The following is a 16,422-nucleotide window of genomic DNA, read 5'->3' on the forward strand; positions in this document are numbered from 1 at the left end:
CATAATATACTTTACTTTTATAGCATTCAACACAATTATAGCTTAACTGTGGTTGGCTGTTTAATGTTGGTCACCAAATGAAAATATAAATTACTTAAGCCACTGATGGTGCCTTAGACCTAGTTGACACTTGGGTACATACAGAATAAATGAGTTTTACTGGCAGGAAATACAGGCATATGCAGGTTAAAGAGAGTGGGAAAAAGATACAAAAGCAAGTTCCTGACTCTAATCTCTGGTCCTTTTACTTGTTAAAGTAACCAGGTTAGTCTCAATGGAGTCACTCATGCTAAACCCCATGTCAGCAAAACAAAACTTAAGTTTCTATACTTGCTCTCTTGGGAAAAGGAGGCCTAAGTCAACCAAACACTGCTTGCTTGCTCAGCAGAAGTTACCTAACCCAATTCCAAAACTTCCCTTAGCTCCATATAAGGAAAGTAATCCTGCTTTAGCCAATCAGCAAACTCCCAGTATAATTTCCTTATTCTTGTTCACTTTGGTCTAAAAATCTCTTGCCTCCTACAGCTCTTCAGAGCTCCTTTCTATCTGCTAGATTGGGTGCTGCTTGATTCATGAATTGCTGAATAAAGCCAATAAGATCTTTAAAATTTACTCAGGAAATTTTATTCAACACAATTTGGACTATCGCTTTTATGGAAGAGCAAAAAACAACCGCAGCAATCGTCAACTAGTCATGGCTGCCCCACTGCACCTCTCTTTATACAGTAGATGCTCCAGTTAGGCATCTCAACTTTTCCACCTCTGTGCATAAACACAAAAGCACCAGGAGTACTGACTTCAGAGATACCAAATATTGTAAAGTAGGCATATTCACAAATACAGAATTTGTGAATAATGATGTTAAACTACATATTCCTGCATTCCAATTTGTATGGGGCATTTATTTCATTGTTTAGTCATTTTATTGAGATTTAAGTTATCCTAAGTCACTAACCATAGATAAAAGTTTTTTCCCTCTCTAACCACTCACTTGTTGTCCTAGCCTCACTGCCAGGTCCCCAGGGATTGGCACAGTGTAACCTAATAGTAAATAAATAATTAAATTAAAGAACACAAAAATCTTTAGCTCTGGTTTGAAATATTTAGAAATACGAAGAAATTTGTTCTAAATGACTCTCAAGTACATGCAAAAGTTAGGTGTGTGTATGTGTTTGTATAAAATTTAGTTTATTATTATATTGAAAAGAATCATCCTAGACATATCCAAATACATATATATTTTTATTTCATATAGGACTCTAAAATTCTATTTATGTCCCTTACAATGATTCATTTCTATAACTAGGTCTTGCAGGGGGACTATTCATGTAACAAATATTTACTAAGCCTCTGCTACAAATAAAGCACTTAATTACTAATACTATGCAGGAATAGAAATGTAAGTAAAACTTCCTAACCTCCAAGAGCATACAGTTGGTAAGAAAGTTCTCTATGAAACATACTAAACTACTTTTTGTTAAGCAGATCACTAAAGAAAAAAAAAAAGGAGTTTCAGGGGATTAATGTAGATCAGTAAGTTAAGACAAGTTTTCTTTTTCTTTGAGACATGTGACTTGTGACATAGTTTCAGGTTGTTTTTCAGAGCCTGAAATTTAAAAATCTAAGCCTTTCAATGTCAAATTAAATCAAATTACATACTTTAAAACATAGAGCTAATATGATAAAAACCTCTCTCTGGAGTGGCATGTTTTTTTAAAGACAGGAACTCCACCTGAAATATGCAACTTTCCCAGCTGTTTCAATCCTTAATTGTGGGTGGTTTCTGTGTGGGTGCAAAAATAGGGTGGTTAAAAAAAACGGAAAACAATAATTCAATTGTCCAACTGAGAGCCATTAAAAAGTAAAATATGCTTCCTCTACAGAGTTCAAAAGAAACTGTTATTTGTATAAACAATTTAGGCATTTGGAAATGTTCCACTTTAATAGAGGACTTCCTGATTTATATAACCAGATTTAAGTGGGTTATAATGAGGGTTTATAATAAGTGATAGGTTCTCTTTTGATTCAGCAAATGAGAAGGTAATTGTTTCCTAGAATTTAGTAAAAATCACAGGTCTCTTTGAAGAGTCAGTTGTGGTTGGTAATGATATTGTCTCTGGTTTGGAAATTTTTTCCTAAGCAGTGCTCAAGAGTTTCATGGCCACAGACCACCTTCAAATATTAGTAATAATCTGTATGGATGAATATTTAAAGTGCATCACCAAGTTCTGAAGAAAATCTTTCCAGAAGCATTTCATAATTAATTACTTTAAATGTTGAATTTTATTAGTTTAAGTTGAAGAAAATAGGTTCTTTTTTAAGCTAAAATCATTTATGATCTTTGAAGCGCATTTCCTGGGTTTATAAATATACCAGTTATTATTTTTAACCTGAAACACAGGTTACTACCTCAAAGTGTTTTTATACTATATAGGAACCCCTTCAAAACACACAAAGCAAACCATTTGCCATGCCTCCCACTCTAGACTATATTCTTATTTATCACTTGCAAAACAGGATCACACAGTACCTTTCCACTGAACCTAACAGATGCATTCTCAAAGTGGATGGATTTATCTGGCAAATGATTTATGCATTTTCCTCATAGTACTTTCTCTAACAAAGAAAATAAAAAAAAATTTCCAGCCATTCCCTTGAAAAATTTCTACTTCACACCCTCTGAATAGGCATCAGTGATCACTCTCACACTCCTGTCTATATCCAAGGTGACTCAGGCTCACAGTTAAGTCATTTTACCACCATGTCATACTTCTGAGAGGTAATCGAACAACAAATATTTGCACCTGGGCAAAGCACTGCCAGCTCAGGAAGACACAATAAAGCCCCTGTGACTTGAAAAGTCATTATTTTAAATTTCTGTCCTACAGTCTCACATTTTGACATGTTCTCCTAAAGAAGGAAGAGGAAAGAATCCAAAATGTAGAGTACACTACAGACAACAGAGTATACAAAACTTGGTTCAGTTTGACTTACCATCCATTAATCTGTACACATATTATCTGTACATAGATTTCCATATAAAAGTTTTTTTTTTTAAAGATGTAACATGTCTTTATTCTAAAAACGATCAAGCACCAACCATTGTTATTTCTATGTCTGCATATCTGCATTGAGAACAGTAAATACACGAACAGGAATATATTAGCTGTGTCAGAAATATCTGAGCAATTATTATGAATATATTTTGATCTAAATTACCTAATTGATGACCTCATTTCTGCATTCATAGTTGGGAGCCATAACCTTAGTTGACAAGTGGTTGTGTGTTGTCTGTCTCCACCACAGGAATTTTCTGTTTAGGTGTGTCTAAAGGAATGAAGTCTCCACCTAAAATATTTACTAGCAAACTGACTCTCCTTCTTGGTAAATGTTTAATCCCAAGGTTCATGTTGTCCAAAACTTTCCAGAGAGATATCACAGGCCATCATCCAATACTGCTAACCAAGCTGTTTATGCACGATTGCAACTGGACTTCCCAATGGTTTCCAAGATTACATAGAATGAACAAGATTTGCCTCATATTAATGACTAACATTTTTATTGGCACTACCTCAGCCTAATAACTTCTGATTTTTAATCTAGACTTTTAAGGCTTCAGTTAAACATGATTTCAAATTATAAGCACCAAATACAGGAACAAAACAAAATTACATGCCCCAACCTTGGTTATGGACATAAATCCTGAAGTGATACACTAAGACTTATAGCCTTTTATTATCCTATATTCTCATGTGCTAAATTAACCTAGCAAAACAACCTGTCTAATAGGTAGATTCACAGTAGTAACCGTGAGCTTCTATTGTTTGAATGAGCCTGTGTAAACAGTATTTTGAAAAAGACACTATTTAATTTTCTGTAGAGATAGCCTTTTATTTCCTACTAGTAAGGTTTTAAGGCTAGGCACATGACTTTGGAAGTTATCAGTTTCCATGCATGTACATGCACCAGAACTGATGCAGTGGGCATTGTTTTTTTTGCATTTACATATGTATTACTTACTGTGTAAATATAGTTAAATGATGGTACATTTTGTATCTGGTCTACCCATATAATTATCTAAGGAGGACTGAATCTTATACCATTTTGTAATCAGTCTGTACCCTCCGCTCACCAATTTCTAGGCCCCCAAAATCCAGCTACTGAACTCCTGACTTATTCCTAACTCAAGCCTTTACTCAGTTCAAAAACTAAAGTATAAAAAGTGGGCAATTAGAGCAGCTGTGAGAAGTTGGATGGATTCAATAGGCTGCTTCCCACTAGACTAGTACTGCAATTGGCAGATAAAAAGGAACCATCAAAAGCTTACCTGCAGTTCATTCATCCTTGGAAAAGGGAGGAGTAATGACCTCTTGCTGATCTTGAATGGAAAGGAGGGTGCTAAAGGGAGAGCACAAGGATGCTGTCCTGCTTGGGACTCCCATTCTGGAAACGAATGATCTGTTGTCTGAGCCCGAGAAATTCCACACTGGGTCATAGACAACTAATTACATTTGCTTCCTTCCAAGCCAGTAACGTTTCACTAGCTCTAAAAAACAAACAAAAAACCCCCCTCGTGCACAAGGCCAAAAGGGTGGGAGCAGAAGGGGACAGATAAAGAGTGGGCCTATAAGCCAGACACAGGCCTACCTACCTATAAAACTCCCGGAACAGCTTCCACAAATTATATTAATACAAAAACAGAACCTTCTTTTCACAGCTTTCCCTACTTCATTCCCCTTTGGTTAAATCAGAGGAATGAAGAGGCTGAAACTGGGGCTCCAACAAGCTATTTTAAACAAAGTTGAAACTATGTACCTTCCCATGCAGAATTAAAACTGATGACAAAAATAAACAAAGCAAACTTGATGGAGGCGGGGAAGGATAGTTCCTTGCACTGCATCCACTCCAGCCTCACCCAACAGTCTCAGGGACACATTCCTAGGTCACTGTCCTTGAAACAGCCTGCCATATCCTCATAATTCTTCCATGTTAGAAATGGTTATTTAAGTCTTCTTTCTTACACAGTTATTTTTAAATGTTTAGAATGCATTTGAGTGCTCCGTATAAGGATTAGAAATGGTTGGATAGTGAGGATATAAGAACATACCTATATTTTTAAATCTTTTTTTTCAGAAATAATTTTTTGCACTACTTTTTGCTCTAAATTAGGTTTTCCTAATAAAGTTTTAATGTTTGAATCAGATTCCCATGAATAGAGCTACATAAGTCTCTTGATTAAAAAGCATCAAGGAGTATTACATCTATCCTTATAGAGCATTCATCTTCCGCTCCCCAACCTTTGATCTAACTCCTCAAAGCCCTCAAAACACTAGAATTTAATCTAGTATTCGTTGGCTACAATTAACGTTCACCTACTGATCAATTCACACCTTTCAAATCTAATCTGCAAGAGACACAACATCCATTTAGCCAAAGTGGAAAAAGACAGGCAGACCAATGTTTACGATCAAATTCACCACAACCTGGGGAAATGACCTAACATCCACCTGAAAGGCTACAGAGCATATATTTAAAAATCCTACCCTTGCAGTTACATGTGACTTTAAGAAGGTATTGTAAGTAAGAAGCTTAAAGGAAATTAAGAGAAATATGTAGAAATATGTTTATTATACTTTTTAACAAGACCAACTAGAATCAACCTGAATATTCTATAGAGTTCATTTCTTAAGTTTATGAATCTGAACCTGATGAAATATCTTGTCATGAAATTATCAATCAACAGCCAATACAAACAAAGACTTTACTGACAACATGGCAGAATTAAAAGCATATCTCTCAGTACTCAGTCTTAACATTAATGGTTTAAATTCTTGCTTAAAACGCCACAGGGTTGCAGATTGGATAAAAAGAAATGACCCATCCATTTGCTGTCTACAAGAGACTCATTTCGAACCCAAAGATGCATTCAGACTGAGAGTAAGGGGATGGAGTACCATCTTTCACGCAAATGGACCTCAAAAGAAAGCTGGGGTAGCAATTCTCATATCAGATAAACTGGATTTTAAACTACAGACTATAGTTAGAGATGCAGAAGGGCACTATATTATTCTTAAAGGAAGTATTCAACAAGTGGATATGACAATTATAAATATATATGCCCCCAACAGGGGAGCAGCAAGATACACAAGCCAACTCTTAACCAGAATAAAGAGACATATAGATAAAAATACATTAATAGTAGGGGACCTCAACACTCCACTCTCAGAAATAGACAGAACACCCTGGCAAAAACTAAGCAAAGAATCAAAGGCTTTGAATGCCATACTCGACGAGTTGGACCTCTTAGATATATATAGAACACTACACCCCAGAACCAAAGAATACTCATTCTATTCTAATGCCCATGGAACATTTTCAAGAATAGACCATGTTCTGGGACACAAAACAGGTCTCAGCCGATACCAAAAGATTGAAATTATCCCCTGCATATTCTCAGACCACAACGCTCTGAAATTGGAACTCAACCACAAGGAAAAATTTGGAAGAAACTCAAACACTTGGAGACTAAGAACCATCCTGCTCAGGAATGACTCGATAAACCAGGAAATCAAAAATCAAATTAAACAATTTATGGAGACCAATGAGAATGAAAATACAACAGTCCAAAACCTATGGGATACTGCAAAGGCGGTCCTAAGGGGGAAATACATAGCCATCCAAGCCTCACTCAAAAGAATAGAAAAATCTAAAATGCAGTTTTTATATTCTCACCTCAAGAAGCTGGAACAGCAACAGAGGGACAGGCCTAATCCACGCACGAGGAAGCAGTTGACCAAAATTAGAGCTGAAATCAATCAAGCAGAAACCAGAAGTACAGTAGAGCAGATCAACAGGACTAGAAGCTGGTTCTTTGAGAGAATCAATAAAATTGACAGACCACTGGCAAGACTTATCCAAAAGAAAAGAGAAAGGACCCAGATTATTAAAATTATGAATGAAAAAGGAGAGGTCACGACGAACACCATTGAAATTGGAAGGATTATTAGAAATTTTTATCAACAGCTATATGCCAATAAACTAAGCAATCTGGAAGAGATGGAATCCTTCCTGGAAACCTATAAACTACCAAGATTGAAACCGGAAGAAATTGATTCCTTAAACAGGCCAATTAATTATGAAGAAATTGAGTCAGTGATAAACAACCTTCCAAATAACAAAACTCCAGGCCCGGACGGTTTTCCTGGGGAATTCTACCAAACATTCAAAGAAGAAATAATACCTATTCTCCTAAAGCTATTTCAAAAAATAGAAACAGAAGGAAAGCTACCAAACTCATTCTATGAGGCCAATATTACCTTGATCCCCAAACCAGGCAAAGACCCCATCAAAAAGGAGAATTACAGACCGATTTCCCTAATGAATATGGACGCCAAAATCCTCAACAAGATACTTGCTAATAGAATCCAACAGTACATTAAAAGGATTATCCATCACGATCAAGTGGGATTCATACCTGGGATGCAAGCGTGGTTCAATATTCGCAAATCAATCAGCGTGATACATCATATCAACAAGAAAAGACTCAGGAACCATATGATCCTCTCAATCGATGCCGAAAAAGCATTTGACAAAATACAGCATCCTTTCCTGATTAAAACCCTTCAGAGTGTAGGAATAGAAGGTACATTTCTCAATCTCATAAAAGCCATCTATGAAAAGCCTACTGCAAATATTATTCTCAATGGGGAAAAGCTGGAAGCCTTTCCCTTAAGATCAGGAACTCGACAAGGATGCCCACTCTCGCCACTATTATTCAACATAGTACTAGAAGTCCTTGCAACAGCAATCAGACGACAAAAAGGGATCAAAGGTATTCAAATTGGCAAAGAAGAAGTCAAAATGTCTCTCTTTGCAGATGACATGATACTCTATATGGAAAACCCAAAAGAAGCCACTCCCAAACTATTAGAAGTTATAGAGCAATTCAGTAATGTGGTGGGATACAAAATCAATGCTCAGAAATCAGTTGCATTTCTGTACACGAATAGCGAGACCGAAGAAAGAGAAATTAGGGAATCCATCCCATTTACAATAGCACCAAAAACCATACGTTACCTTGGAATTAACTTAACCAGAGACGTAAAGGACCTATATTCTAGAAACTATAAATCACTCTTGAAAGACATTGAGGAAGACATAAAAAGATGGAAAGATATTCCATGCTCATGGATCGGAAAAATTAACATAGTTAAAATGTCCATGCTACCCAGAGCAATCTACACTTTCAATGCTATCCCGATCAAAATACCAAGGACATTTTTCAAAGAACTGGAACAAACAGTCCTTAAATTTGTATGGAAACAGAAAAGGCCCCGAATCTCCAAGGAACTGTTGAAAAGGAAAAACAAAGCTGGGGGCATCACAATGCCGGATTTCGAGCTGTACTACAAAGCTGTGATCACCAAGACAGCATGGTACTGGCACAAAAACAGACACATAGACCAATGGAACAGAATAGAGAGCCCAGAAATGGACCCTCAGCTCTTTGGGCAACTAATATTTGATAAAGCAGGAAAAAACATCCGGTGGGAAAAAGACAGTCTCTTCAATAAATGGTGCTGGGAAAATTGGACAGCTACATGCAAAAAAATGAAACTTGACCACTATCTCACACCATACACAAAAATAAACTCCAAATGGATGAAAGACCTCGATGTGAGACAGGAATCCAACAGAATTCTAGAGGAGAACATAGGCAGCAACCTCTACGACATTGGCCAAAGCAACCTTTTTCATGACACATCCCCAAAGGCAAGAGAAACAAAAGATAAAATGAATTTATGGGACTTCATCAAGATTAAAAGTTTCTGCACAAGAAAGACAACTATCATATGATTTCTCTCATCTATGGAACATAAGAACTAGGATGATCGGTAGGGGAAGAAAGGGATAAAGAAAGGGGGGTAATCAGAAGGGGGAATGAAACATGAGAGACTATGGACTGTGAGAAACAAACTGAGGGCTACAGAGGGGAGGGGGGTGGGGGAATGGGATAGGCCGGTGATGGGTAGTAAGGAGGGCACATATTGCATGGTGCACTGGGTGTTATACACAACTAATGAATCATCGAGCCTTACATCGAAAACCAGGGATGTACTGTATGGTGACTAACATAATATAATAAAAAATCATTATAAAAAAAAAATCATAATATCTATGAAAACCCAGAATATTTGCCAAAAAGAAAACAAATTATATATATATATATTTTTATTAAATACACATACAAATGTATATAATACAAATTATATATATATAATCTATTAGAAAAATATACACATAAGTGAAAAAATTAAAATTTATAAGGAAAATTATGTCATTTATTCAACAATTTAACTGAGGGTCTACCATGAGTCAGGCCCTAGGTCAGGTGATAAAGCCAAAGTGGTTTTAAAAAAGAAAAGACAGGGGAGGTTGGGTAGCTCAGTCGATTAAGTGATCGACTTAATTTTGGCTCAGGTCATGTTCACAGGGTCATGAGATCGAGCCCCAAGTTGGGCTCTGTGCTGGGCTGTGGAGCCTGCTTAAGATTCTCTTCTCCCTCTGCCCTCTCCCAGCCCTCACTCCTGCACGCTCTCCAAAAAAAAAAAAAAAAAAAAAAGACAGATCTGGCCTCTGCCTTCTTGGAATTGCAATTACCTTACTAAATGAAAAGAAATGCTCTTATATAAGTATGTGTTTGTTTCTAAATAATAATGCTAATATGTTAGTATTTTAGTAATATTATCTAGGCTTTTTGGTCAGGTGTGTGTTACAAAGCCTATGTTGGGGGCTAGACATTTATGACACAAATGTCAAGAAGTGGCACACAAAAATGACAACTATTGTTCAAGTGCCAGTGGTATATGATCACTGAATGTGTCCTTTCTCATTCATCCTGTAAAGAGAAAGAAGTCAGTCCTCATTCTTCTTCCTAGATGGCTCAGCTACTTTTCCTCAGAGCACTGAGGGAGGAGGAGTCATTTATGACTTCAAGAGACCAGCTACCTCCACATTCCCCTGAGTAACTAACACTCCTAAAGGAGCAGCCAAATAAAGTGACCACCTAGCACAGCGCCTCTGAAAGACTGCCACCTTGACCCTACTGATATATGCATAATGAAAATCCCATATGCAGGGAGAGCTTGCCTAAGAACTCTGAATTCTGCCAGTGATTTATCCAGAAGGAACTTTTGTGAATGTAAGCCAGCTAAAGCCACACAATGAATCAAACTCAGTCAGCTTATCTTCTCCTGGAGCCTTTCTTTGGTGGGGATAACAGTGCACTTTCCTAGGTTTGGGCTTGCTACTTAGGTTTTCCAAAATAAAAACATACTGTTTAGGAATACATATATAAGTGACAAAACTATAAGAGAAAAAAAATGGTAGAGGAAGAAGAGAAATGTGATTGTGGAGGGGCATGTCAGGGATTATAAATACTCTCTACTCAAAGTGAAGTCCACAGACCAGCAGTGTCAACATCACCTTCGAGTCTTTCAGAAATGCAGAATCGCACATTCCACCTGAGAACTTCTGTATCAGTATCTGCATTTCATAAGATCCCCAGCTGTTTCATATACACATTAAACTTTGAGAGTCACTGTTCTAAACACTTGTAATATTCTATTTTGTATTATCCTCTCAAATGTACATATTCTGTACAGTCTTCTGATTATGTGACATGTCTCTAACTCAGCCTACAAATGGACCCACTGTCTACAAATTGTGAAGTAGTAATTGTTAAAATGTGGGGGACAAGAATGCTACATGAATCTGATCTTCAAACAGTAAGTATTCAGATACAGACAAAACTTCAGAGATCACATAACCCAACCTCTTCACTTTATGGGAAATAAAACCATGTGAATCAGGAAGGGACATGCCCCCCCAGGGTCAGATTGCTGAATTATTAAGGCAAAGCTGGATTAGGGCTCAAGTCTCCTGATCCTCAGTAATGTTTTATATCCTATAATAATACGGTTTAATACATCATGACTGAATTTTTCCTTTAAAAACAAATACTCATGTTAAAAAAGAAATCAGTATTACATTTTTAAAAAGTAAAATAATTCTTAAAACCAATACTTTGTATATTTAATAGTAGATGTGCAATATGTATTTGAATGAATGATTCACTTTGAGGCAGAGACAAACATTTTTATCTACCTCTTCTTAAAGGGCTGAGCTAAATTATAGAATGATTAATAAGTAATTTCCTCATGGAAAAAAAAAACAGAGCTCAATTTTTAGACAATTTATTTAATACTCTTCTCTATGATAACCAAAACTTGCCCTTATACTTTTATTAAATCAGAATATTTTACATGTTTAGTATTTGGGTGTGTGAATCTGTTTGATTTCAATGAAATCAGTATCTGAAGTAGGACTTTTAAAATTATGTAGACAATTAAAGAACAGTAGTACTCACCAATACTAATTTCATCATCTGTTTCAGCATCACCAATACATTCAAACTGGAAATCTTGCAGTGACTGGGAAAACTTCTGTACTGCCATAGACAGATCTGCAATTACAAAGTTAAAAAAAAAATCAAAAGTTGAAGATACCTGGAATACGAGATTTTCCACGTGTTACTATAACTTCAATTTTAATACTATATTTACCAGAAGCTTTTAAAATACCAGCTTGACAAATCTAAGCAGATTTTAAAGAGACTACTAAAGAAATATTTTAGGAACTGGATCTGCTCTGCTCACAGGGGATTGCCCCTTTAAGAGTTTTGGTGCCAGTTGTGTATTATCTGGAAGCCAATTCCCAAAGCCTTTATTGAAGAACTATCATTCACTCTCCATAAATGGAGCATTTATTAAAAAAAAAAAAAAGAATGCCACTAAGGTTGCTGGTGGAGTGGGGAGAAAGGGAGGGGAAAGCTGCCAATGTTTGATTAGAAAACGGTCCCCAACGTACAGACCACAGAGCAGGGAAGGAATGTGTTTTGATCTCCTAAGGCCACCTAAAAGGCTGTTTATGAATAACCTTGTGATTTATAGGGGACCTCAAGCTAAATATATTCTTCAATCCTGGCTTCAGTCTGAACAAAGTCCAGAGTGTGACTAAATCCAGAAGAATTCTTTATTCCTGGAGAGAATAAAGAAAAACCCAGAATAATGAGAAGTAAATCCCTGGGATGCAGCCTAACAGAGTGATTAAGAACGCACTCTGGAGCCAGGCTGCCTGGGTGGAAATCCAAGTCCCACCAAGTACTTGCTATGTGACCTTGGGCAAATTATTAAACTCCTCTGGGCCTTTGTTTCCTCATCTGTAAAGAGTGAATAACAATTGCATAACCACCTCACACAGTTGTTTTAAGGATTGAGTAAATTAATATTTGCAAAGGGTTTAGAACCAAGCCTGGTACTTAATATACACTGTGTAAGTTTTTTAAGTAAAATTATAAATCAATCTGACAGTGCAGCATAACAGAAGCTTTAAAGATCCCACCTCTCATAACTACTTTCATCATCCATACCAACCTTTCCACAGAAGTATGTGCCAATAGCAAAACATATTCACTCTATAACTTCATTTAGTGGTATCTCCCATGAGTTCAAGTTCAATACCTGAACTCTTAATTCAAGCAATAGAACCCAACAGAAGACTCTCTCCTTAACAATGGTTAGCCAGACTCCTCTGAGCCCTTAGCTTGACTAGGACTCTACCTTGGCTCTGAGTCCTCACTGGTCCAACATAGTCCAGTTTTAGCAAGAATCTTGCCAAGTCATTTTAGAGAGAGTTCCCCATTTCGGATATGGGATCTAAATCTTCATCCCCTACCTTTGCTCTTGGCCTACCTTCACCAAGAATCCTCCTTCCTTTGATATCTCCTACTAGTAATTTTCCATTCCAATCCAACATTCCCCTAACCTAGCCCCAAACCTGCTCCTTGGCTATAAATCCCTACTTGTTCTTGTTGCATTCAGGGTTGAGTATGATCTCTCTCCCCTATTGTGATAATCTTGACACCTTTAGCAGTCTTGAATAAAGTCCTCCTTAACATTTTAACTGGTGTCAGAATAGTTTTTTCTTTAAGAAAACAGTTTGGCCCCATGCCTAGACATGACCTCAGGACTTACTGTGGTAACCCACCATTCATGAAACCCCCAGCACCTATCAAAGTAAGTACTCATGAATGAATAAGTTTTCAAACATTAAGGTCAATTTTCTGTGCCATTGTGACCCAAAGAACTCACCAATACCCTGAACAAAGACAATTCTGAAGATGACAGGCCTCAAGCTTCAGAGAGGCTTTAAAAAAAAAAAATCAAAATATACAGACAGTAGAGATTTTTTTTTGAAAAAACAAATTATTCTCTGGACAGATGATGCTACTCATAGATTACACGTCTTCCCACAAGAGGGCTAAAACTTTGGGCCAGCTGAATATTCTGCTTGAGAAGTACTTTCAATTTAAGAGTGTTAGAAAGTTCTATCACCTTAAGAATGGCTTAAGAATAGGAAGAAAGATAAAGAGAGCCTTCTTAATGAATTATTAGTCAATGAGAAAACAAAAGCTTCATTAGAGCTAGACTTCACCAATTACCTTTGAGCCCTTAGACAATCATTTATCCTTCCCAAAAACTTTCTTATCTATATAACAGAGAATTAATACTGATCTCACAGGGTTGTTCGAAAGACTAAACAAGTATGTACCTGGTACATACTAGACAACTCAATACATGGCGTCAATGATTCTCATTCAAGCCCAACTTATAAAGGTGGAAAAGTTGACTGGCCTTCCAGACAGAAGGGTACTATGGAAAAGTATGCATTCATCTCACAGTGCACAGGTAGAGAAATCTGACTATGGGTAAAGAAATCATAACACCTATATCAAATGTTATGAGAAGACAAAGGAAGAAAGTAGACTCCTGGTATAATTTTAAGTCAAGCTGTATGTGGGTACTCTCCCTGAGACAGGAATCGCATTCCATTTAATGTCCTTTTATTTTTCTATGTACAATATAAATGCTTGTGGTAAAATGGATTTGAAGTCACAGAGGCAATTCCTACAGCACAGCTGACATGGGGCATAGTGTATATGGATGAATAAGGATGCTTAAGAATTTTGTAAGAGATATTCTTCCTTCTCACCCCTCCTCACCACTAGTTTCTCAGAGCTTCCCCTCAAACAAACACAATGAGCTATCTGGAAGCTTTGTCCTAGGGAACACTTACAATATCCCTTAATCGACCTTTTCTTCCTAAAATACTCTTTGCTTCCCATGGCCTTGCTCCTTGACTAAGAAAGGGAAGCTGCTTTGTCCTTTCACAGGTATCACAGTGGATGCACTATAATAATTCCTGTTCCCAAGCAATAACATAGAAGCCCACTTTATAAACTATTCTTGTCAATATACCCAAGTGATTGAGAGTGTCAGTTCTAGTGGCAGAGTACCTGGGCTAACTTCCTGCCTCTACCAACCAATGACATAACTGTGGGTAAGTTCCTTAACTTCTCTGTACTTCAGTATCCTCGTCTGTTAAGTGGAACAGAACCTGTCTCTCAGGGTTACTGGGAGAAGAAAATGAGTTAAATATAGATGAAGAACTTAGAACAGTGTCTCGCATAGAGTTAACCACTTAAAAGGTGTTGGCTATTTCCACATTAAACATCTTAGAAAAGAAAAAAAAAATTCAGGAATAAAGGTGGCAGCTGTTAGACCTTAGATAACCTTGGAAAATGCCCACGAAAACCATCTGTTGATAACAGTTTCAAATTCTCTCTTGGTGCACTGCAATCAGGCCATGACAAAGACAACCTGATTATTCAGTATTTCTGTGTAAGAGACAGGTGTCTATTTCAACCCTGGAATGAAGAATGTACAATCTCTCCCTAGTCCTTTTGGAAGCATAACGAGACAAGATTACATTTTAAAAACTTGGCTCTCAAGTAATTCAGATGATAATTCCAAAAATAATGAGAAGTTAAATATGACTTATTTTCAACATTAAATGTCTGGGTTCTTGACTTTTATTTGTTCTCATTTTCTAAAACCCAAAGTAATAATCAGGTCAAAAAAATATTATCAAGGTAAAGAACTTATGATATTTTCTGCCAATAATATTGATCAATCTTCAAAATGAGGAATTCAGCTCACTCTCTTTATTTTGGCTTCCATCCACCTCTGAACTAGAAAGCACAACACCTTTAACTGACTTGAAACCATGTGAAACACACTATTTCCTAATTGTCTAAAGTTTCTGAACAATGGCCAGACGCATGGTATAGAAGTACTGGTTCTAAAACCTTTTACATGAAATTGATTCACATCTGACTATATAGAATTTAAAACCTAATTTTAAAAATTCTATTATTGAATTTTAAAGTATCAAAATGTGTAATGATAAGAACCTACATTTTCTCATAAGTACAAAAAGAAAGATCAAGCATATAAATATGACAAGCATAGAGTTCTAGTTTAGGCAATGGTGTCTCTTTTTCCCTATTTCTACCCAACAGTTAGAACTTGAGAACAAACAGGAAAAAGATCCCAGTCATAGCCACCCGGCCACATTCTAAGGTGAAGATAGAGGAATGACATTTACTAGCAAGCAAGGTTGTACACAGTAAAGACGCCACAAGTACCACCCATACCACATCTTCTCCATTTGCCTAACCTACAAGTTAAACAAGGTTGTCTTCACATGTATTCACATTAAGTTGAAAGAAATTACACTGGGCTTTAATTAGTCAGCAATGTTTTTATATCAAAGAGTTAACCTGTAGCGCCCATGATTAGATGATGCTAATGAAACACTAAAACTTGATTTCATTAGAGAAATAAAACACACTTAGTAAATAATTATAACTCTTGTTGTACATTAAGAGCTACCTTTTACTTTAGAAGTGTGAATGGAATTATTTTTATAATGTTAGCTACTGGAGTGAGCTATATTTATGTCAGAGCAAGTACAACCAGCCAGTCCACTGGTACAAGGCAGTTCTTCCTGAAACCCAGTTGCTCTGAGATTAGATTTGAGACTCACAGGAGCAATATATCCCAGACGTATGTGTTGTAAAATTATCTTTACACTACCATGCAGAAGGCAGATAGTACAAAGCAATGGGAATACAAATGTAAAAACAAGATATATCCTTTCCTCCGAAAGGACACAGTCCAGTAGGAGCATCAGACATGTAAATAAATCCTATCATAAGTCAATTGATAAAGTCTCTTACAGAGGTTAATAACACCATCACTACAGGTAGTACTTACTATGTGCCTGATACTTTTCTAAGCACTTAATGTAAACTAAACCATTAATTCTCACAACCATCACAAAAAGCAGATATCATCACTCTCATTTTACAGATGAAGAAACCAAGACACAGGCAGGTTAAGTGGCTTCCCCAAGTTTGTACAAGCTAGTAAATAACAGAGCCAAATTTTCAACCCAGGG

The 16,422-nt window shown here is 36.7% G+C and overlaps 1 protein-coding gene across 1 annotated transcript in view; it reads right to left on the reverse strand.

Moving 5' to 3' along the window:
• Nucleotides 1-16,422, reverse strand: part of ARHGAP42 (Rho GTPase activating protein 42) — a 320,488-nt gene that overhangs the window by 230,035 nt on the left and 74,031 nt on the right. Inside the window, exon 2 of the mRNA XM_008688390.2 lies at nt 11,429-11,524. Coding sequence (XP_008686612.1) covers nt 11,429-11,524 — 96 coding nt within the window. The remainder of the gene's footprint in view (nt 1-11,428; nt 11,525-16,422) is intronic.

This window comes from Ursus maritimus, unplaced genomic scaffold (assembly GCF_017311325.1).
Source record: "Ursus maritimus isolate PB19 unplaced genomic scaffold, ASM1731132v1 scaffold_16, whole genome shotgun sequence".
In the NCBI taxonomy this organism is placed as follows: Eukaryota; Metazoa; Chordata; class Mammalia; order Carnivora; family Ursidae; genus Ursus; species Ursus maritimus.